The 23,809-nt window shown below is 43.8% G+C and overlaps 2 protein-coding genes across 2 annotated transcripts in view; both read left to right on the plus strand.

The window, feature by feature from the left end:
• The window catches only part of LOC310875961 (solute carrier family 24 member 2), a gene marked incomplete at both ends in the record, with an annotated part of 78,605 nt that overhangs the window by 13,478 nt on the left and 41,318 nt on the right, over positions 1-23,809 (plus strand). The window contains 2 exons of the mRNA XM_083789410.1: positions 12,199-12,246; positions 22,113-22,221. Coding sequence (XP_083645536.1) covers positions 12,199-12,246; positions 22,113-22,221 — 157 coding nt within the window. The remainder of the gene's footprint in view (positions 1-12,198; positions 12,247-22,112; positions 22,222-23,809) is intronic.
• LOC310875592 (protein YIPF5-like) lies at positions 5,918-6,769 on the plus strand (the record flags this gene model as incomplete). The annotated part of the gene is made up of 1 exon (XM_083788884.1): positions 5,918-6,769. The coding sequence occupies one exon, from the start codon at positions 5,918-5,920 to the stop codon at positions 6,767-6,769; it is 852 nt and encodes a 283-aa protein (XP_083645010.1).

Raw genomic sequence — 23,809 nt, forward strand, 5'->3', positions numbered from 1 at the left:
GAAGAAGAAGTGTCTTTGTGCTTTTATCTCTATAGACGGTAAGGCTAGTGATGCAGGAAATGAAAGAAAGAAAAATACGGAAGAATCTCACGGATCCGTACAGAGTGGATTCAGATGCACCGCGGTGACAAGGTGCACACAGAATGACAAGGCGGAAAGAAAGAAAGGAGGAGAAGAAAAACTCTGTCAAGGACAAGCAAGAACACATTATGACTCCATTCATACGAGTCATCAATGAAATGTCACTTCACATGAGTCCCGCCATGCTTACGAGAGCAAAGGGGAATGCAAGCTGCTTTCAAGGTCACACACACGTGCGTGTACTCATGCACACCCCTTCACACACACACACGCACGCACACACACACATGCACGCACGCACGCGCGCCCGCATGCACGCACACTGACTTGTCACGCAGAGAGAAACAGATTCACTCCCAGTGCCAGCTTGTGCCAGCAAAAACAGAAGCCAAAATCCAATAAGGTTTTAAAAATAGAAAGCCTGCTACTTTGATCTCACCCATGACGATGACGACTCCAAGTTGTATCATCCATTCCAGCTGTGGCTCTCTCTTTGTGTGTGTGTGTGTGTGTGTGTGTGTGTGTGTGTGTGTGTGTGTGTGGGTGGGGTCGATCCGGTGTAACATTGTAGTGGCAGTGATTTGTTTTTCTTCTTAAGTAACAAACCAACCAAGTGCATTTGCGCATGCACGCACGCACGCACGCACGCACGCACGCACGCACGCACGCACGCACGCACGCACGCAGTGGTTTCGAACAAAACAATGCAAACTAGGACACAGTCCTGTTTTAGGCTAGACCTACTTTTGTTGTTGTTTGTCTGCAGTTACTTTGTGAGCTCCCTTTGTGACGTCGTTCACTGTTGGTTCTCTCTTTTATCGCTTCATTTTCACTGAATGTGACTAATTGTGTAAGCGACACGCTCATTTGCATCATCAGTGATTAATGGCTGTTAAGCAGTTAGCATGTCCAATTTCCAATAATTTTAAGAACAAAGGGAGTCTATACCAACGCGGCGGTGGCTCAGGGGTAGAGTGGCTGGATGCTAACCGCAAGGACAACATATTTTCAGACGGGGGTCGGCGGCCAATTACATTATAATCTTGGGGGTCCTTGACATGAAAATGTTTGAGCACCACTGACACAGAAACATAATGGGTTTTTCAGAAAACTGTCAGGATTTAGAAGACATTTTGTAGAATCGTTCCCAGGTCAAAATGGGTTGAAATATAGTCATATACTGTAGACAATGGAGACGGGTGAGGAAGTCGTCAGTGTCTCCTAGGTATTGTTAATCAAAACAATCCACTTCTAGTGAGTGAAGTGAACCCGTCCCTTTCTTAGTTTTCACTCTCCGTGGTTCTTGTTCAGCACCATGGAGAGCAACGCAAGAAATGCTCCATTATTTGGCACATCTTATAGTTGTTGGGAAGAAACCTTGGCTTGTATCTCCATATTTCTTCTCTGTTTTTGTTTCTAAATGAAAGAATAGCCTATTTTATAGTCGTGCAAAAGTAACAAAAATGGATGATCCAGATCTGCTATTGCTACTTTTAACGTTTAAAGAAATGGAAAATCTTCACCTACTGTATAATGCCGGCGTTGGAAGTGATTAAGTCTGTCTGTGGTTTTTAGAAATATTTAACCAATGAAAATGATTGATGAGAGCTTGTTGTGACTAAATAACAACTCCATTGACGATATGCACACGGCTGCCATCTTGCCTCCCATAGACAGCCCATTCATCCAAACAGAAAAGTCCTCTCTAATTGTATTAAATAACGTCAAACTCGCCAACAGCTGTACGAAAAGCTTGAATTATCCTCTTGCTAGTCCTAGCAGATGATTATTTTTCTAAGTGTCAGAGTTTGGAAGTGCTCGTTACCAGCAAATCCAACCTCCTGCTGCCTCCTGCATTATGTGCACATTCAAAACAGGTGGTACACACTGTTGAGTGATAGTCGAGCACTTCCAAACTCCAGCACTTGGACAAAAATCTGCAAGGAATTTCTTGACGGAGAGTACTAGCTCATAGCATGTCTACAGTGGATTTTTATCAAACAAACACATTGCAGATAGAAAGAGGATAATTCAAGCTTTTCGTACAGCTGCAATGTTGGTAAGATTGACGTTATTTAATACAATTAGATAGGACTGTTCTGTTTGGATGAATGGGCTGTCTATGGGAAGTTGCACCTATCGGTATAGCACCTTGCTGGCAAGATGGCAGCCGTGTGCATCAATTTAATCCAGTGGTACAGGTTTTTGTTTTTGTTGTTGTTTTTTTCCCTATAATAGATTAGTAACTTTACAGACCTTGCGTCAGAGATATGGATGTCTTGATTATCTAGAGCTGGGACACTAGATCCAGAGACGGCTTCGTAGAGGATTGCCCAGGAAGAGTGGGTCCATTTAAGGATAGGGCCTCATTGACACATATCAAACGAATGTTCTTCTGTGCTCTTGTCTGTGATTAAATGGCTGCCACAATGCAATTCCACTGGGAGTCACATGGTTTGACCGAACATTTGTGTTTGATTTCTGATTGCTGCCTCATCAAACACAAACGTTTGGTCAAACCATGTGACTCCCATTGGACTTGCATTGTGGCAGCCATTGATTAAGCACAGGACAGTCGTTTGATGACGTGTGAAGGAGGCCTCAGTCGGAGCCTCTGTCTTTGATGCTTAATGAGTGTGGGTGGGTGTGTGGGTGTTTGAAGTGAGTGCTCTGAATAGCTTAAACTGTTGTCTTTTCAACGGAGGCCATTCCCCTTGATTCTGGTCATTTGTTTTAGGCCTCGGTGTCGTTTCAGCTCTTCCAGGCAAACAGATGGTCAGATGAATTTTGCTCAGCACTCACAAACAGAAGTCTAACATCCAAGATCCAAACAAGCGTCATGTTCAGACTCAGTCTTTTTGAAATGAATAGAAACAGGCCGACTATAATTGTTGGCATCGGCACACGTTTTAGGAATAGATTACTATACCATTTACCAAATGCAACATAACTTGTCCACTATATGGATCCCACCGAAATGAATTCCTGTACCAGTCTTTTGCTCTAAGAGTCGGATTCACGCCGTTCTCCCATGTTGGACGAAGAGGTTACGACATTCTCCGTATCCATATTTAGATGCAGGTGAAGCTATCCGGTGATCCCCGGAGGGAGGGAGGGCCTGTTTCGTTACGGTCAGGGTCAGATATATTCTCTCAGGAAGGGAGAGACTCATGGCGGTTAGGGTCAGGGTGTGGTGGTGATGAAGAGGAGAGACTGAAGGTGAAGCGCTGAGGCTATAGCAAGAAGAAACTGAAAGCCCTTATTGATTAGGTCTATTTTTGTGAACTGTGGTCGAATTAGCTAATGTATAACCGCCACTGTAAAAGAAAGAAAGAAAAAAAAGGGCGAAGGACACCGATATCCTTCTCTCAGGGGCGTATGGGATGACACCCTGTAGTCCGGCAGCCGGCAGGCTTCTTTTGGTTTAATCCATTTAGACCTGAGTTAAAAACATTCACTCTGAAAGAATATATATGCAAAGATTTGCGCGATTTTTCAAAAAATAGCAGACCTACAAGCTCGTAGCGCGCCACTCGGTGGCGCGCTATGAGCTTGTAGATCTGCTATTTTTCAATAGCTAAATTATAACACCAAGAGGGGTTCCCGCCCCAAAATGGGTTAAAGTGGGACATTCAATCATGAAAACCCCCTATAGTTTGACATTTTTGGCATTTTTGCCTGCCATAGGATGTTAACGGGTAGGTCACCTACCCATTTAAAAAAAAAAAGATTGCCCAATACCGACAATACCGCCGGTCAGCAAGTGGATTCATGAATGTATACATAATTTATAGACAATATCTTAGGCCAATAAAAAAAGACCAAATTGGGCATGTGGGCCACAGAGAGCTGTCCCACATTATGGCCACTGTCGAAGGTTTTAACACCACAAACAGTCACAGAAGGTTTCTAGTACTGCCCTTCAAAAATGGGGCATGATGATTGCAATCAGACGGTCTCTAATGAGCTAATTAGGAAAAGCTCAACAACGCATCCTTCCATGACCCCCCTCCTCCATCGCATCCAAGAGAGGCTGCCACTCGTCTGGGCCGTCTATGAGGGATGGACCCATCCGCCCCCGCCCCCCACAATTGACCCCATCCCATCCCCACTCCAGGCCCACCAAGGTGACCTGCGCTCGGGTTCCGGCAGCAGCAGCAGTCCCCTTCCTTCCCCACTTTAAGTGCTGCACTGGTCCGTCTGGCCATGGGCCGTGCTGACAGTCTTCTTCCCCTTCCATCTCCGCTCTCCCGAGATAAGGCTTTTGATTTCGCTTAAGTTCAAGTGCTTTTGCTGTCACGAGCACAGGAGCGCGCACGCAACGCACGCACGCATGCACACACACACACACACACACACACACACACACACACACACACACACACACACACACACACACACACACACACACACACAGCAACGCTGCAGGCAGTGGAATTGTACTCTGAGGTTTGTGTGAACTGTGTGAAGTAAACAAATACTCACGACATGTAAAGCATTCAAGTAAGGGTAAAACACGCACGCACGCATGCACGCATGCACGCGCCCACACAGAGGATACCGGATGCCCTTTAATACATTTCCTAATTTGAGCGTTCCCATTTTAATATTTATAGCTTTTTGCATATAGCATCTTGCAGGTTATAATGCCATTGTTTCAAATAAACCCCTGGCTCAAAGGGTAAAGGATACACACCTTGAGCCAGGGGTATTCGACTGTAGACTGTTGCCTAACCAGCTGGACCGAGAGAGCAAAGCACCAGGAGGGAAAAAATAAAACACACACGGGCCGGCCTGATTAAACACAGCTTTTGGGGGATTGCGTTCGCTTGGTGAAAATGAAAATGACACAGCAGTTTTTCTTGTTCCCCTCCTCGCCCTGCCTCCTAGCAGCCAGAGGTTCTGTTCTTTGTGATTGGCTCGTGGGAGGAAAGGTAAAGAGGAAACCGCCGTTCTGATTCCTAGTCCTGGTGGGCCATACGGAGCGCTGCCTTGTGGGAAATCAGCGCACTGTGGCAGCTCCTGTAATTAGTTCTGCTTGTTAGAAGAATGAAGGGGTTACTAATTAGAAAGTAGACGGCTTCTTGACTTGTTGTGCATCTTTTCTCCTCCTTTCTTGAAGATCATCATTATCATCGCAAAATGGGTGAGAGGGTGGCAGAGAGAGAGGGGGAGGGGGAGAGAGAGGGGGGGAGAGAGAGGGGGAGAGAGAGAGGGGGAGAGAGAGAGAGAATTGCTGGTGCTGCTCAACGGTTTTACTCTCTCACGATGCATCTATAGACGGACGAATCTCGAAGGACGTTCTGTCATGCTCTGACGGACAGGCCGCCTACTCTTTGCCACGTGCTGCTGGCAGATGCTTAAGAGCTGTGCAAGATTTCAGCTATTCACGTTCGAGCCCCAAGAAAATACTGATCTTTCACCAGGAGGACCCGAAGAAATAGAGTATTTGAGGTTCACAATACAAATGATGCTATTGCTTTAGCAGCTGGTGTTTACAAGGCTACCACAAATACATGTGTATTTTTTGTGCACTTTTAATACAATGGAACATAAGATGGGCTGAAATTAATACTTTCAATCGTGTGTCACCTGAATGACCCAAATATGGAGGAGCTGAGATTATTTTAGCAGTAATGTACAGCAACGATGACGTCATACATCCATCACATATGACTCCAAATTTGGGCATGGTTCTATTAATTCTATCGATGATGTCATCACCTGATTAATATCACGCGTCATGCATCGGCCTGATGACATGATAAAGACAATGATGTCACCACAATGTCATTTAAAACTTCCCTCGGACAATCATTCGGTGACACAGACAAACATGGCGACGTCAAAGTCATCAGGAGGCTTTTGGAGTAGATTCGGAAACGTTACAAAACCCGAGACGACGGCGGCGGCCGGCGGGTTCGACGACTCCGGCGCCGACTTCTACCCGTCCAACTTCGACGTGGGCGACCAAGGAGGAGGGCAGCAGGGCGGCTACGGCTACAGCTACGGCGGCGACCGCGACGTTACAGGTGACCATTTCAACTGCGACGCCCCCTACGGCGGTCCCTACACGGGGCAGATCTTCCAGCCCCAGCAGACCTACACGCCGTCCTCGTCGCAGCGCTACAGCAGCAGCTTCGACGAGGACGAGCCGCCCCTCCTGGAGGAGCTGGGCGTCAACTTCGAGCAGATCTTTGAGAAGACGCTGACCGTGCTCCACCCCGCCAAGGCGCCGCCCGACGGCGGCGTGATGAAGGAGACGGACCTGGCGGGCCCCGTGGTGTTCTGCCTGGCCTTCGGCGCCACGCTGCTGCTGGCGGGGAAGGTCCAGTTCGGCTACGTCTACATGATCAGCGTGCTGGGCACCGTGGGCATGTACTTCCTCCTGAACCTGATGAGCGCCACGGCGGGCACGTCGGGCGCCACGGGGGGCGTCTCCTTCGGCTGCGTGGCCTCCGTCCTGGGCTACTGCCTCCTCCCCATGGTCCTCCTCTCGGGCTGCGGGGTGTTCGTCTCCCTGCGGGGGGCGTTCGGGGCGGTGATGGCCACGGCCATCCTGGGCTGGTGCAGCTTCTCCGCCTCCAAGATCTTCATCTCGGTGCTGGCCATGGACGGACAGCAGCCGCTGGTGGCGTACCCCTGTGCTCTGCTCTACGGGGTCTTTGCTCTCATCTCCGTCTTTTAAAACCGGATCTTTTTCAAATTGAAAAAATCACCCGGAGATCTCAGTCCCAGTCGATAAACAAGCTTTATCTGTGCAGGCCCCCAAGACGTATCCCCCCCCCCCCCACAAGGCTATGGACTTTTTGACTGAATAATGTCTTCCGTACAAAGGTTCAGGTCAAGTAAATGGCAAAACGACGTACAGTAAGATTTCGTCATCACACGTGATCATCATCATGATGATCAAGCATGTTTTTTAAAACCGTTTTTCCTCTACCGCTAGCTGTTAGCATAAACCCCAGTTCCAGGGGCCAGCATACGCGTTCACTTTAAAAAGTCGGAGTCCCCCCAACCATTATTTAGAGAGTCTACGTTGGGGTACGTTTATATACGGACTTGGGATATGACGCCACCTAGCGTCGACGTACGTACAGACTTGGGGGGGGAAAGAGTTAATTGACTATGGCATGAATCCAGCTGGGTTGACTTCCCCACCAGATTGTTGTGCCGTTGTCTAGATTGTAAGTTCGGACATCATTGCAATTAACTGACAGAGTTTAACATTAGCAATAACATAATGCAGCTGCATTAGCAACATAGTGTTAGTTAATGGAACGTAAACATTCTTGTCATCACAATTATAATACTGATAATGGTTTTATTTCATAGATCCCTAACCATCAAATACAGAAAGTGGATATTCAATGTGTGATCGCAGAGAAGTGTTTTTTAGAATGCTTAATTTCATGAACTCAAATTTCATGAGACGAAGCTCTGATGTCTGAAGTCAGGGCTTATATATACAGTATATATAGTGCAATACGGCTCTCAGCGATCCACGGGGGCGTTCGCAGTTCCGCCAACCCCCTCCCCCCTCCCGTACTATAAGCTGTGGGCAATTTGAGGCATGATAGCGGAAGCTGTGTCTTAGCCTATGATGTCACTCGCTCCAGCTCCATAATACAGACTTACACACGTTACGAAGGGGCCAAGCGCCCCCTCCAAGGGGCCAAGCGCCCCCTCCAAGGGGTCAAGCGCCCCCTCCAAGGGGCCAAGCGCACCCTCGAAGGGGCCAAGCGCACCCTCGAAGGGGCCAAGCGCCCCCTCATTCGGCGGCTGATACACATCCAAGAACGGTTTTGATGTGTCATTACATAAGAACTGGGAGCAAGAGCTGCTGGGATTAAAGCACATGGAACAGAATCCAAATAACACATACTCATCTCCCCGGGCGATTATTAGTCATAATATTTAATGCTGGCTTAACCCATATTGGGCGAGAACCCCTTTTGGTGTTTTAAGCATTATGTTATACTTTCGCTATTGAAAAATAGCAGATCTACAAGCTCATAGCGCGGCACCGAGTGCCGCGCTACGAGTTTGTAGGTATTTTTGAAAAATCTTGAAAATGTGCCGCAAATCTTTGAATATATATTCTTTCAGAGCGAACATTTTTAACTCAAATCTTTGCTTCTGGGCGAGTCCTAGCTGGAACTAAATATTTTAAGATGGGGGACGGCGGCCAAATATACATACATATTTTGTGGGTCGTTGACATGAATATGTTTGAGAACCACTGACATACAGTAGAAACATGTTTTTCAGAAAACCGTCAGGATTTAGAAGACATTTGTAGAATCGATGGTAGGACTAAATGGCTTAATGAGTGAACTGTGGCGTAATCCTTGTCTGCCGCTGTCACCTGTTCTCGCCCGACTTTCCACAATTGCCTCGGAGGAAAACGAGTGTGAAGGAGGAGATTAACTACAAAAGCCCACAGTGTATAATGTGGGAATTATAGCCATGATATTTGAAATCCCAGATGTACAGTAGGGCCTGTGACGAATCTCTGGAGCCTGTTTAAATAGAAAATCACCACACTCACGTCATACAATATTCATACGTCACATTCCAGTGCTCAGCCAATCAGCCGAGCGCATTCCAGTGCTCAGCCAATCAGCTGAGCTGATACCGTGCTCATACAGACACGCGTACACAAAGCTGTGTATAGGAACGGCAGAAAATGTGAAACAGATAAATGACGTCAATGAATACATTTAATAAATGTTTGTATATAAACGTGTGTGTGTGTGCGTGTGTAATCCTGCGTAATTTGAAGTCATCTTGCCAAACACGCAAGTTATCTTGCGTGTAAACATGTGTTTGTGTGTGTGTGTGTGCGTGTGTGCGTGTGTGCGCGTGTGTAAGCCTGCGTATTTTGAAGTTATCTCGCCAAACACAAACATTTTGTGTTTGCTTTGTTTATGGCACAAGATAACGTACAATATGTAATGGTTTACCATTTGTAGGAATATCGACGCTTCTACAGAAAGGCAAAAATAATAAGAAGAAACTGCCCATTTTGGTGCTTTAATGGCGATTCCACCCAGTGCTAATAGATGCTCAGCAATGTTCATTTTAGAGCATTGCAGATAAAGCATTACCAGCAAACTCGCATCTTTACTGACACGTCGTACACATTCTGCCTTGAACGTCCTGTTAAATTGATTACAGGCCACTCAGCAGCACTGGAAGGCTTAATATGCTAAGATCAGAACAAAAGCTTGGTCCCTGGCGGTCGGGAACATGGGCCTCAAGTGATTGCTAATTCACCCACACATCACACTCACCACACAGCCCACATAATAATAGATGAAACGAGCTGCAGTCTCGTAAAAGCAGTGAATACAAAAGCTCTTGTTTGGAAAATGTTCCTGCCATTTTTAATACCCCCCGTGTCAAGTAGCCTGCAGCCCTTTATGAATGACGCCCGGGGACCATGGGTGTCTGTCTGTTATAACAATAGACCGGGCATCACTTCACCGCGATTGGTTGGAATCGGCTCATGTGATTGATGACCCATGTGAGGATTAGGTGTTATTTGTGTTTTGTGAGAATAAAGGCCCCGTTCCCGTTTTCAACCCGTCTGTCACGTTCCTGCAGCGGGACAGACAGACAGACAGACAGACAGGAGGACAGACAGACAGGAGGACAGACAGACAGGAGGTTCCTGCAGTGGGACAGACAGACAGACAGTATAGGTTCGTTGACATGCACCGATACTGGTGTGTGTACAAAGTCAGCCTTGGGTCACAGCTTTGCCTGCCCTTGGATAATAATATTATATAATGGACTTTACTGGTTAGGTCACCAGAGGTAGAGGTTCCTGTCCCTGATGTTGAAGGTGGGATATACAGTACTATAGGTACAGTATGACTCACAGCTCGGAGAGGAGAGGAGAGGACGGGGGTGGGAAGGAAACTATGGGATCTTTTCCAACTCCAAGAAGACTGCAAGGTCGAAGCACCGTCCGTTGCTTAGCTTGCTGCTGTTTTTAGAATATAGTTTTGGAGCAATTCAAAGATCCGAGCCCCTTTTCTGTCAAGGGATATTTCAGAACACAAAGGATCATTTGTTTTAGTATAGATATATAACATCATTCTAACATAGATGTACTTTGCATGCTTTAGTATTTGAGTTTATGCTTATTGGCTTTGTGCATAACTGTAGTCCCAAGGTTTATAGAAGGTGCCATAGCCATTTCCTGTTCCGGTTCAGTGTTCCATTATAGCTTAATTGATTATCTTGGCAGCAGATATATATATACAGTATACTGTATATATATATATATATATATATATATATATATATATATATATATATATATATATATATATATATATACCACCCTCTGGAAACCAGAGAACACACAGTTCAGCACAGAGCCTACTGCAATTAATGTAATCATATTTAAATGAAGTACATTTATTTTAGTGAAACTTTGAGGACACCCTGAGATCACACAGCACACTGCAGCACAATGCAGCACAGTACAGCATAATGCAGCACAGTACAGTACAGCACATCACAGTACAGCACAATGCAGCACAGTACAGCATAATGCAGCACAGTACAGCACAGCACAGCACAGCACAATGCAGCACAGTACAGCACAGTGCAGCACAGTACAGTACAGCACAGTGCAGCACAGTACAGCACAGCACAGCATAATGCAGCACAGTACAGTACAGTACAGCACAGCACAGCACAGCATAATGCAGCACAGTACAGTACAGCACAGCACAGTACAGCATAATGCAGCACAGTACAGCACAGTACAGCACAGTACAGCACAGTACAGCACAGCACAGTACAGCATAATGCAGTACAGTACAGCACAGTACAGCACAGTACAGCACAGTACAGTACAGCACAGCACAGCACAGCACAGCACAGCACAGCACAGCACAGCACAATGCAGCACAGTACAGTACAGCACAGCACAGTACAGCATAATGCAGCACAGTACAGCACAGCACAGTACAGCACAGCATAATGCAGCACAGTACAGTACAGCACAGTGCAGCACAGTACAGTACAGCACAGCACAGCATAATGCAGCTCAGTACAGTACAGCACAATGCAGTACAGTACAGTACAGTACAGTACAGTACAGTACAGTACAGTACAGTACAGTACAGTACAGTACAGTACAGTACAGTACAGTACAGTACAGTACAGTACAGTACAGTACAGTACAGTACAGTACAGTACAGTACAGCATAATGCAGCAGAGCACAGTACAGCACAATGCAGCACAGTACAGTACAGTACAGCACAGCATAATGCAGCAGAGCACAGTACAGTGCAGCACAGTACAGTACAGCACAGCACAGCATAATGCAGCACAGCACAGTACAGTACAATGCAGCACAGCACAATGCAGCACAGCACAATGCAGCACAGTGCAGCACAGTACAGTGCAGTACAGTACAGAACAATGCAGTACAGTACAGCACAATGCAGTACAGCACAGTACAGTGCACTGCAGTGCAGCATACTGCAGCACAGCACAGTGCAACACAGTACAGCATAATGCAGTACAGTGCAACACAGTACAGCATAATGCAGTACAGTGCAACACAGTACAGCATAATGCAGTACAGTACAGCACAGTGCAGCACAGTACAGCATAATGCAGTACAGTACAGCACAGTGCAGCACAGTACAGCATAGTGCAGCACAGTACAGTGCAGCACAGTACAGCATAATGCAGTACAGTGCAGCACAGTACAGTACAGTGCAGCACAGTACAGCATAATGCAGTACAGCACAATGCAGCACAGCACAGTGCAGCACAGTACAGTACAGTGCAGCACAGTACAGCATAATGCAGCACAGCACCATGCAGCACAGCACAGTACAGTGCAGCACAGTGCAGTGCAGTGCAGGGGAGGTATTTGTCCTTCAAGTCTCCTATTCCAACCACGTCACAGCCGATCATCACCATCACATGTTGCTGCGTTGTAAATGTAATGTCTTCTCTATTGTCGTTTCATCTTGTCTGTCTGGTTGTGTCTGCGGCATGCTTCACATCTATGTCCTGTTTTCTCTCCCCCCCTCCCTTCCTCCCCCCCCCCCCCCTTTTTCACTTCCTTTCTCTCTGTGTTGGATGAGAAGCTAAGTCCTGGGGCCCCGGAGGATGACAGCAGACTGTCGGTATGTCCTGTCTGATTGACGTTCTCTTCTTTCTCTCTGTTGCCTCTTCTATGTTATGTTATGTTGTCCCCTGTTTCTATGTATAGGTGTATAGCTCTATATGTCCTCTGTTACCACCAGACCTCCTCAGCCTGTCTGTCTGTCTGCAGACAGACAGTCTATATGTCCTCTGTTACCACCAGACCTCCTCCTCAGCCTCCTCTCCCTGCATGCAGACAGACAGTTTAGCCACTCTGCCGCAGAGTCCTTCCTTCTCCCCAAGAAGGAGACCCAGTTTTTCAGGGAGACGTGTTCTTGTAAGCTGCAGGTTGCCAGGTTTGAGTGCTGGCCAGTGGCCACAAGTCCTGCTGTCCTTGAGGAAGAAGAACCCCCTATATATAAATATATATATATACCAGTGGTTCTCAACCTGTGGGTCGGGGGGGGGGGGGGGGGGAGGGAGGGACCCCCCCTGGGGGAGGGGCTCCCCAGATGACAGTGAAGTGACAATTTAAGGACGTTTAAGACCTTTTTTACTGCATCAAATCAAGTAATCAACAAACTATTGTAGTATGTATGGTGTTACATTTAATCCGGTAGACTTTATATTAGTGTAATTCATAATTATAAAAATATGAATTATAAGTTCAAAAATTAAGACTCAAAATCAATCTGAATTTAAGAAGGGGCACCAGTGAAATGAGCTTAGGAATAAGCACCAGATTGATTTGTATTTAGCCTTTAAGTTAAACCACTAATATAACAATTAAAAGATTATAAAATAATCAATTATTATTTTATCTTAATAAATCTATGGAATCTGAAGGTAAGAGGTCTTTTCCATTACATAGCCTTTCTTACTTTGCATGTGTCAAAAACCAGTAAGTTCAACTCTTGAGCAAATAATAGACTTGTTTTAAAAAATGAATCAATTTATTTCCACACCTAAGCTTATAGACAAACTTAGTAGAACAATAATCAAACGAATTCTTAAACAAGGGTTAATACAGGTTCAAATAGAATTGAAGAAACAAATCAAATGATAATGAAATATCTATATGATAAGTAATGTTCCTTGCCATGAACTTAGAAACTTGATGTAAAATGCATCACTTTCCTGAGCGTTTGGTGATCTTTGAGAAGAGAGAGACAGACTGGGGTCTTCTGAGGGAGAGAGAGGTTGCGTCGCAAGCGGCAGGGGTTCGATTGCTGGTCTGGCTATAACCCCTGAGCTGGTCGATGTAGTACCGGGGGTTGCCTGGGACGCTTAGGTCAGAGCGTCGGGAGCTGGTCTGTGTAGCGATGTGGCCAAGACCCTCTCATCAGACGTCCGTTCCTTTCCTCTCCCCTCATCCGGTCTTCATGGACTCCACTAATCCTAGTTTTTTCTTCGTCTGCCTCCTTAATATATAGTTTCTCTTCGTTGTGCAATACATGGCTCAGTTACTCTGTATGTCACTCTCTTTGCAAGATGGAGACATTGAGATGTCTCGTGACATTTCCAAACGCCGTCAACATGTTTTCGTGAGCCAAAGTTGCTTTGAAGTTCATTTTGGGAAAGAGTATACGCATGCACTTTTTCATGGCTTTAGATTTCACATAACACACAATCTGTATTTACATGTATAAATGTAATGAATCTACATTTATTGTACAGTGAATGTCATATTTCCAATTGAGGGTCCAGGAATTGTGAATGAATGCTTTTGTGACTGAGTGGAACATTCCACCTTTGACATATCCAAAGTCATTGTGTGATCTGTGGCGATGACACTTTATCCAGCCGAAATGGAATCAAGTCTTTAAGGTACAAGGGTGTCCCATGGGACTGAGTCTCTGAGTCTGTAGGGAAAAGTCAATAAATTGTACTTCTTTGTACATAATTATGAACATTGGGCCAATGGTTGGAATTTGGACAGTTCCTGTTGGAGTGTGTACATTTTGTGCACACAAGTATGTCACTGGTGCAGGAATTGAGACCATTCTTGAGGGTCAAAAGGTCAGCAGACCCCTCTGGTCTATATCTGTCCGTCTCCTTCACTTTCATGCGCTGCATGACGTGTCAGCATGGGACAATGTTCATTAGATATCTTCCAATGCTGTATGTGGTATAGCTGGATTGTGGTTTTATACCCCTTATCTACTACAAATCCCCCATTTCATAATAAAAGATCAAAGGTTACTGGTGATGTTTTGATTATGAAACTTAGTTGATAAAAGCACAATCAATGAACTCAGGGAAGCAAATAGATCATGTTAGCAAATTCATGGCATAAGAACATATCTCTATGCTACGCCTATAGTATGCTAATGCTTCTGATCCATAATTTGATCTCATTAATGAAAATATCCTGAGATTATGAGTAGACATAGACTTATTATTCAAAGGAGTAAAACCAGGCATGCAGTATATTATAAACAATACTGGGGTTTTATTCTGAGTGTTGGTCTACCCTATAAGGAAATGGGGATTTCCTATTTCCACAGTAGTTGTGTAGAGTGGAGTATAGGAGGACTACACTAAGTTTGAATAAAAGAAAGAAAAGAAAGGAAAGAAAAGAAAGAAAAGAAAGGAAGGAATTATGTTGACTGGTTGGGTCAAAGCTGAGAGTTCTTCCTTCTTCTATATGGAGGGGAATAAATGGGTGTCCTTTCTTCCTTGGGGTTCCTACACTTAAGAAGCATGCACCAGCCAGGGACATGCAACATGCAGGCCGGTGGTTATTTCAGTACTTGAAAAGTTGAAACCTATGGGGCATAGTGTAGGAGGTAATAGTTTAATATTGATTGGTGGATCAGTTTCCACCCTGTAGGCTACTAGCTTGTTAACCAGTGAATACCAAACATAAGGTTTCTGGGAAGTTGACTATTTTGGGCGATAGGTAGATATCTTGAGAGCCAATAGCAACTTATAAAAATAAATAAAAATACATCCCCCAATGGCAGATGTCTCGACGCGGTCTGTAAAACAGAGTTACAGAAAAACTAAGTTAACTCCGTTCAGTTTGCAATTAATTCTAAGTGACAGAGTAACAAAGTGGTATTTGGAAGTACTGTGTTATTTTTTTGATTAGTGCTAATCTAAGGACTCATTTTAACAACATAAAGCAGCATATCTCCTTTGAAGGAGATTCACAAAGGTATATGCAAAGACCCCCCATTTCAAAATCAAGAGGTCAAAGGTTACTGATGATACCTTGATTTATGAAAATATTTGGAATGCCTGTCATAATATGCCAGCAGCTGTTCTGGTATATCTGAGGACATACACGTATAGGGAGCCCCAAATGCATAATAGTTTGCAGGTTTATGTTTTGTCAGTGAATCAATTTGACAGGGTAAAAAAAAAATGCTATAGGCTATAGTCCAAGTATCGATTAGCATAATAACACAGGTTTTAGTTGTATTCCATTGGTTACTTTTAATTTATGAACTATCACTAGTAATTTAGCATGAGAGGATAGACTTTATTCACGCATCAGACCTTCGTCGCCAGTCCACAGATCTTTCCGCAGGAGTATTTGAGAGCCAATGCTGTTTATCAGCATTTAGCAAAGCTTTCTTTTTCCGTCTGGATAGGACAGGTGAGCTCACAACTGCAGGAACGCTGTGACCTTCCTGTGGGTGAGACTGGTTGGTATTATTTTCCCAAGCCATGTCAATAAGATCATTATTATAAATTCGGTCAGCGACCGTTCTTAATTTACTGCTGGACATATTTCTGTCCGTGTTGTCTCGGACACCAGGTCTGATGCCTGTATCAAGTCGATCTAGAAAGAATGATTTAAATGTTCGATCTTCCTCCATATCAATAGTGTTCTCATCTGAGAACCAAGCTCTCCGCAAACGATCAAAGAAGGTGCTAGGACGTTCACCTTTCTTTTGTCTTAGGGAAAGGGCGGCAGATATTCCCTCCAACTTGTGGACTTTATATTCCCCAATGAGACTCTGGGACAGAGCATCATAGTTTTCAACAACATTGGACGGTTGACGTTCAATAAATCGTCGTACCTCAGAGCTAGAGGACATGCCGATCAGTCGGAGTTTGTGTTCTGTGGTTACATCTGAATAACCTTTAAGAAAGTAGTCGATATCTCTTAAATACCCAACGATATCGCAATTGTCAGATGCTGTTTCAAACCTGGGAATATGATGTGCTATTTTGTCTAATAAGTTGGTAGTTACTTTTTCAAAAGGAACACTTTGAAGAGACACTGTGAGGTCAGGTAAAACATCTGGTTTGTCAGGTAAAACTTTCAAGGCCTCACAGTATGTTTTGGGGGCCTGGCCTGTCTGAATCTCAGAATTGACAGCTAGGAGTTTTAATGGCTTTTTAGGGATCTGGGTGGTGTGCGTGTGCATATGTGAGTGTGGGTGTGTCTATGGGTTTCGGTGTCCCAGACAAAAATAGACCTCCCCTCTTCAGGAGGGGGAGAGGTGTATTTGGAACCCTCGCACAATGTTACAGCCACAAATATGGCAGTTTGTAAGGGACACGTGGTACACTCAAGATGGCGTTGTTTGTTTGCCGTCTGGAGAGTGAGTCACGTGACTAGAAAGAATGTAAACACACTGAGGTGTTTATAGCTAGCTGACAGTGGCTGTCACATAAATTCTGTCCACCCTTTTCACTGAGAATCAGAGGGTTAATTTTTAAGAGCAGCTTTCGTTGACTTGCAATTTAGACTACAGGTTTTTAGCAAGGAAAGCAATCTTTAAAATTTTAAGTACAAGGAGTGCAGTTGCTAACTGTCTTATGTTCACTTATACAAAAATGAACCAACATATAATAAAATAGGTTAGCTGTGCCTATATTTATTAATTTACAGTGGTTTATTAGATCCTTAAAGAAGATTGGATCATATTGAAGGATTACAATATGAACACATTGTACAAGGAGCGCAGTTGCTAACTGTCTTATGTTCACTTATACAAAAATGAACCAACATATAATAAAATAGGTTAGCTGTGCCTATATTTATTAATTTACAGTGGTTTATTTGATTGGGTCATATTGAAAGATCACAATATGAACCAAATTGCTTATTTTGCGTTTCTTCACTTCGTTAAGTGGACTTTAACACACGATTAACGGTGGCTTTACACGTTAAGCAATTAGACTGTTTTTAATGTAAACACATTGTGGACTAAACACACGATAATGTGAATTTTAACATTAAGCATTCAGTAGCTTATTTTTGCGTTTCTCTGTCAGTGGACTCGATTTTGCGCAAAATTGATGACGGTTAGACTCGGATAGGGTCTGATAGATATAAGCTCTCAAGATAGACCATGCAGGGAACCCTTGCACTCAGTTTGACTTAAAAATAACTGAGCTGCACAGGTATTAAGTTTCACAGGCTAAGACAGTCAAGCAAGACTTTCAACTGCCTGTTGAATGATCAATTATCTTTAAGGTTGTTAAGGTTAAGGTAATTGGATGAGACGTCAAGTTCCAATATGTACCTTAACAAGGTTTAATTGCTCATAGTTGAACCCACTAAAAGAAAAACATTTTGTTGATGACACATCAGCAAAGCAAGGATGTTAAATTGGCCTCACTCCATGTCATAGTGTGGAGCCGATTTAACAAGGGTTTAAGGTTGAAATCCTATTGTCGATTTGACCATAGGTGGGCCTCACACGGGGCACCATTATGTAGTATGTATGGTGTTACATTTAATCCGGTAGACTTTATATTAGTGTAATTCATAATTATAAAAATATGAATTATAAGTTCAAAAATTAAGACTCAAAATCAATCTGAATTTAAGAAGGGGCACCAGTGAAATGAGCTTAGGAATAAGCACCAGATTGATTTGTATTTAGCCTTTAAGTTAAACCACTAATATAACAATTAAAAGATTATAAAATAATCAATTATTATTTTATCTTAATAAATCTATGGAATCTGAAGGTAAGAGGTCTTTTCCATTACATAGCCTTTCTTACTTTGCATGTGTCAAAAACCAGTAAGTTCAACTCTTGAGCAAATAATAGACTTGTTTTAAAAAATGAATCAATTTATTTCCACACCTAAGCTTATAGACAAACTTAGTAGAACAATAATCAAACGAATTCTTAAACAAGGGTTAATACAGGTTCAAATAGAATTGAAGAAACAAATCAAATGATAATGAAATATCTATATGATAAGTAATGTTCCTTGCCATGAACTTAGAAACTTGATGTAAAATGCATCACTTTCCTGAGCGTTTGGTGATCTTTGAGAAGAGAGAGACAGACTGGGGTCTTCTGAGGGAGAGAGAGGTTGCGTCGCAAGCGGCAGGGGTTCGATTGCTGGTCTGGCTATAACCCCTGAGCTGGTCGATGTAGTACCGGGGGTTGCCTGGGACGCTTAGGTCAGAGCGTCGGGAGCTGGTCTGTGTAGCGATGTGGCCAAGACCCTCTCATCAGACGTCCGTTCCTTTCCTCTCCCCTCATCCGGTCTTCATGGACTCCACTAATCCTAGTTTTTTCTTCGTCTGCCTCCTTAATATATAGTTTCTCTTCGTTGTGCAATACATGGCTCAGTTACTCTGTATGTCACTCTCTTTGCAAGATGGAGACATTGAGATGTCTCGTGACATTTCCAAACGCCGTCAACATGTTTTCGTGAGCCAAAGTTGCTTTGAAGTTCATTTTGGGAAAGAGTATACGCATGCACTTTTTCATGGCTTTAGATTTCACATAACACACAATCTGTATTTACATGTATAAATGTAATGAATCTACATTTATTGTACAGTGAATGTCATATTTCCAATTGAGGGTCCAGGAATTGTGAATGAATGCTTTTGTGACTGAGTGGAACATTCCACCTTTGACATATCCAAAGTCATTGTGTGATCTGTGGCGATGACACTTTATCCAGCCGAAATGGAATCAAGTCTTTAAGGTACAAGGGTGTCCCATGGGACTGAGTCTCTGAGTCTGTAGGGAAAAGTCAATAAATTGTACTTCTTTGTACATAATTATGAACATTGGGCCAATGGTTGGAATTTGGACAGTTCCTGTTGGAGTGTGTACATTTTGTGCACACAAGTATGTCACTGGTGCAGGAATTGAGACCATTCTTGAGGGTCAAAAGGTCAGCAGACCCCTCTGGTCTATATCTGTCCGTCTCCTTCACTTTCATGCGCTGCATGACGTGTCAGCATGGGACAATGTTCATTAGATATCTTCCAATGCTGTATGTGGTATAGCTGGATTGTGGTTTTATACCCCTTATCTACTACACTATAAAACTGATCAAACATCGCAGCCAAATTGTCAAATAATATCGGCCTAAGAAAAGAGGGCAAACTTTTTGAAAATAGCCGATCTAGAAGCTCGCAAACTCAGTTGCGAGCTTCTAGATCGGCTATTTTCACAACATTTAGTCAAATGCCTCAACTCCTACAATTCCTGTGCTTGTCCGGGTGGGAGGTTCAAATATGATTATTAATGTGTCCGGGTGGGAGGTTCAAATATGATTATTAATGTGTCCGGGTGGGAGGTTCAAATATGATTATTATCTGGGGTCACGGCCTGAAAGGGTTTGAGAACCACTGCCCTGTACTGTACTATACATACATTAGTATACATGCTCAGTCATGAGAGCATCAGCAAAATTAGCTACTTATTGTATACACAGCATGCAAAACAGGAAAATAGCAGTATGACAAACAATGTGTTGATCCATGCCATGTCTATCTATGAATTCCAGGAATCTGTGTATGTACAGGTATGTACATTATGTCCGTCTGTCTGCATAGAGCTCGAGAACCATGAAGCTCATCCGATCTGCTCCGGTCGATCGGATGAGCGGTTCTCCAGGAAGTGGCTCCGCTATACGAACAGCCACGCGGCGGTACAGTATTATATATCTCGCGAACCGCTCATCCAATCGACTTCACACTCGCGTGGCGTGTTGCCGCGTATATACCCACGACGGAACCGCACTGTCGAGCGTGAAGTCGATCCAATGAGCGGGCTATGCTTATCCGAACGGTGGCCAGCCACGCTCGGTCCGAGCGGTCGCTGCATGAGCGGTACTTTATGAAAACACAGTCAAATGTGTTCATTTTTACCCTCTGATGCCTCATACACACACTTCTGTGTTCTGTCTTGTTTCACGGGCCGCCACCAATGCTTTTCCAATGGAAGTCACGTGGTTTGACCAAACACTTGTGTTTGATGGGGGGAGGGGGCCATGAAACACAGACGGAACACAGAATGTTCGTTTTGATACGCGTGTATGAGGCCTGGGAGTGTAAAATGAAAAAAAGAATTCCATTAACACTGCATATTTTTACAGATTCTTTCTTAGAAGCTTCTAAGCCCCGAGATGGTTAAAAAATATATATAGATATTTTTAACCAAATGGGTTATAAAAAAAGAACAAGCCAAGTTCAGAAGCCAGATCATAGCGGTTTGTCGCAGCCATGTTGCACGGAAGCATTCTCAGTTGGTCGCCACTAAACCGCCTTCTCCTGTCATTTGGCACGCCGCGCCGGTCTGTTGTCTCTCCCTTGTCGCCCCGCTCACACCCATATGGGCTTGTGAATTAGTAGCTGACACCTTCCAGACTGTGCCTACGCATCGTCGGTGGGCGTGCCAAAGGCGGGCATGTATGCTCCAAACAGCTGCCACCTGCAATGGTGGCCGCTTTCCCACCGTTCTCAAGTTCAGCTTTAAACCGCCAGAGTGACCTTGTGAGGATTCCCTTGGGTTAATTTGAGAGAAGAAAACCCAGATAACTCAAAGGTGTACTTAACTGAGAATGCTTGCCTCAACCCTTAGCGCAGTGTATATAGATTTGTCGGGGTTGCATGGTATACACTTAATGTGGTTATACTGCAGATGAGGATTTTGTACTTGTACTTGTCCTCAATTATATTGTGGACAACGGTATACAAATAAAATAAAGAAAATTGCAATAATAAAATTATTATTATTACTATTATTAATATAATGATACTAGCTATTATTATTATTATTATTGTTGTAATTCTGTATATTCATAATAATAATATATAATAATAAAAATAGATGCAATAGATTTGTGAGCAAATAGCTTGTATATGTATTTTTGTAAGAAATTAAGTAAAAAATAAAATAAAGTGAAAGTGAAATGAAAATAATCTAAGCTTGCTTCCCTGTCATGCTGCAAAATGTGACGTTAAAGGAGTAGTTCGCCCAAAAAGATGACTTGTTTTCTAAGCTTCATTGGCTGTGTAGGCTAATTGATAGAAAATAAGTACTTTGTTTGGTGTGAATCAGGAACATAATGAATAATATGTCAACATTTTAATGACCTTTTTAATTTTATTTATTTTTTGTATTCAGACAGCCAGCAATGAGCAAAACGCTCCCCAAAAAAATGTAGTCTCTGTGACTCAATCTGCATTCAAAGATTTTCCTAGAAGCTTAGTCATTGGTCGACTTTGCCTGTCTACCTCCTGATTGGTTAGTAATTTCGACCAATGACAGACAGCTTCTATAGGAACATCTTTGAATGCAGATTGTGGTCCCTAGATCTGTCATGAAGACTACAATTTTTTTGGGAGCGTTTTACTCATTGCTGGCATGCTTTAAATGCATAATGTTTAAATGCATAATCATAGATTTAAATGCAAAATCATAGACACGCACACACACACACGCACACAAATGCACCCCAAAACAATGTTTTCAAGACTATATCGTTGAACAGGTTATTTAATGTGACGCTTCTGCATGTGAAGCAGATCCCTATACACTACTAGGGACAGGTTACACTATACTTTGTACTGGTAATCACTGAAAGGATGACATCATGACATCACTGAAAGGATGACATCATGACATCACTGTAATCACGACATCACCCATTGGCTGACGCGTTGCTCCTCGTCCCCAAACAGGCCAGGCCCCGCCTCCAGAGGGGAGGGAGCTCCGCCTCTCTGCACAACAGCCTGATGAGGAACAGCATCTTCCAGCTGATGATCCACACCCTGGACCCGCTAAGCGAAGGTAAACCCGCCCGTCCCATTCTGACCTGAGATCAGATTCATACGAGGTTTCCACTGGACACACACTGGTCTGATTAACCCATTCTGACCTGAGATCAGATTCTAAAAAATTTCTTCTACATCCCGACAGTTTTCTGAAAAAGGCTATGTTTCCATGTCAGTCGTTCTTCGATTTTTTCAAAAATAGCAGATCTACAAGCTCGTAGCGCGCCACCGAGTGGCGCGCTACGAGCTGTCTTGCTATTGGTTGACCCACATGACGTCACAGCGCAGAGGGGCACACGGTGTAGTGGAGTCACTACTCGAGCCCACATATTCACATTATAGCTCAAAGAGGCTTTTATTGTCAATGATACTTGATATATCAAAGAAATGATACAAAAAATTAAATGATTTATAAAAGGAGGTTGTGCTTCAACTGATGTGGGCTTCGTGGAACGCTATAAACACACAACCCAGTGAGCAACGTTCCAAACGGCAAGAAAGGTCAAGGAGGAAAAATACTCACATTCACACATTTATTCTGCTCACATGTCTCTCTCTCTCTCTCTCTCTCTCTCTCTCTCTCTCTCTTTCAATAAACATCACTATAGTAATAATGAAGTCAGAATAAATAATGAACATAATAGATTAGTTATCTACACATGGTTCAAAATGACGGACCGATATCTGAGTGGAGCAGACGTAAATTAAGAAAAGAAACCTAAAAGGCTTAAACACAGTCTGCGAGATAATCACCTCCTATACTCCACGCTGTAGCTGCCTACAATTAGAGACACCGGCAATGACATTTAATTGCGTGTTTTCACCTCGATTAATAAGGAATCCACGGTCACACGTACATGCCACGGTGCACTTTGAGTCACACTTTAACTGACGGGGGAACAACGTTGTTTGTTCAGCCCATATATTGCGCTGCAGAGTAATCTGATCAGTCAGTCAGTCAGTCATAGCAGCACTTGATTCTTGCTTCTTTCACACCCACAGCCAGCATATTACAAAGACAAACGACTTGTTGTGTATTAGCTTGTCTGGCGCCTCGTTGATCGAGTTGAGACTGAGAGAGAGCGACTGCACGTAGCCAGAAACGGAGCGGTCGTTGCGGCGAGAGGCGAGCATGCCATCTAGACGAACTGCGCTAGACCAACACCAGTCTGGGGAAATAAATAAGTAAATAGAACAGTCGATGGCAATTGTGTCCCTCCAATACACACGCACGCACACACACGCACGCGCACGCACGCGCGCACACACGCACACACACACACACACACACACACACACACACACACACACACACACACACACACACACACACACACACACACACACAGAAATCGTACATGTTTTGGAAAAGAGCCTTCTTCAGAGCACTGTAGTCTCACGTTGCCAGACTGTGGCCTCTCGCAATTTTCAAACGCTTCCGTCATACAGTCTGGAGCAACGTCCGGAAGCTCTGATCATGAGTGAAATCTAAAGCGGAAGTTGGGAGACTCCCCCCCCCCCCCCCCCCCCACTTCCGTTTCGTCTTTACAGTCGCGCAAATTTATCCTAATATGAATAGGAATCATGTAAGCATAATTATTATA

This window comes from Protomyctophum parallelum (genome assembly GCF_964188405.1).
Source record: "Protomyctophum parallelum genome assembly, chromosome: 18".
Lineage (NCBI taxonomy): Eukaryota > Metazoa > Chordata > Actinopteri > Myctophiformes > Myctophidae > Protomyctophum > Protomyctophum parallelum.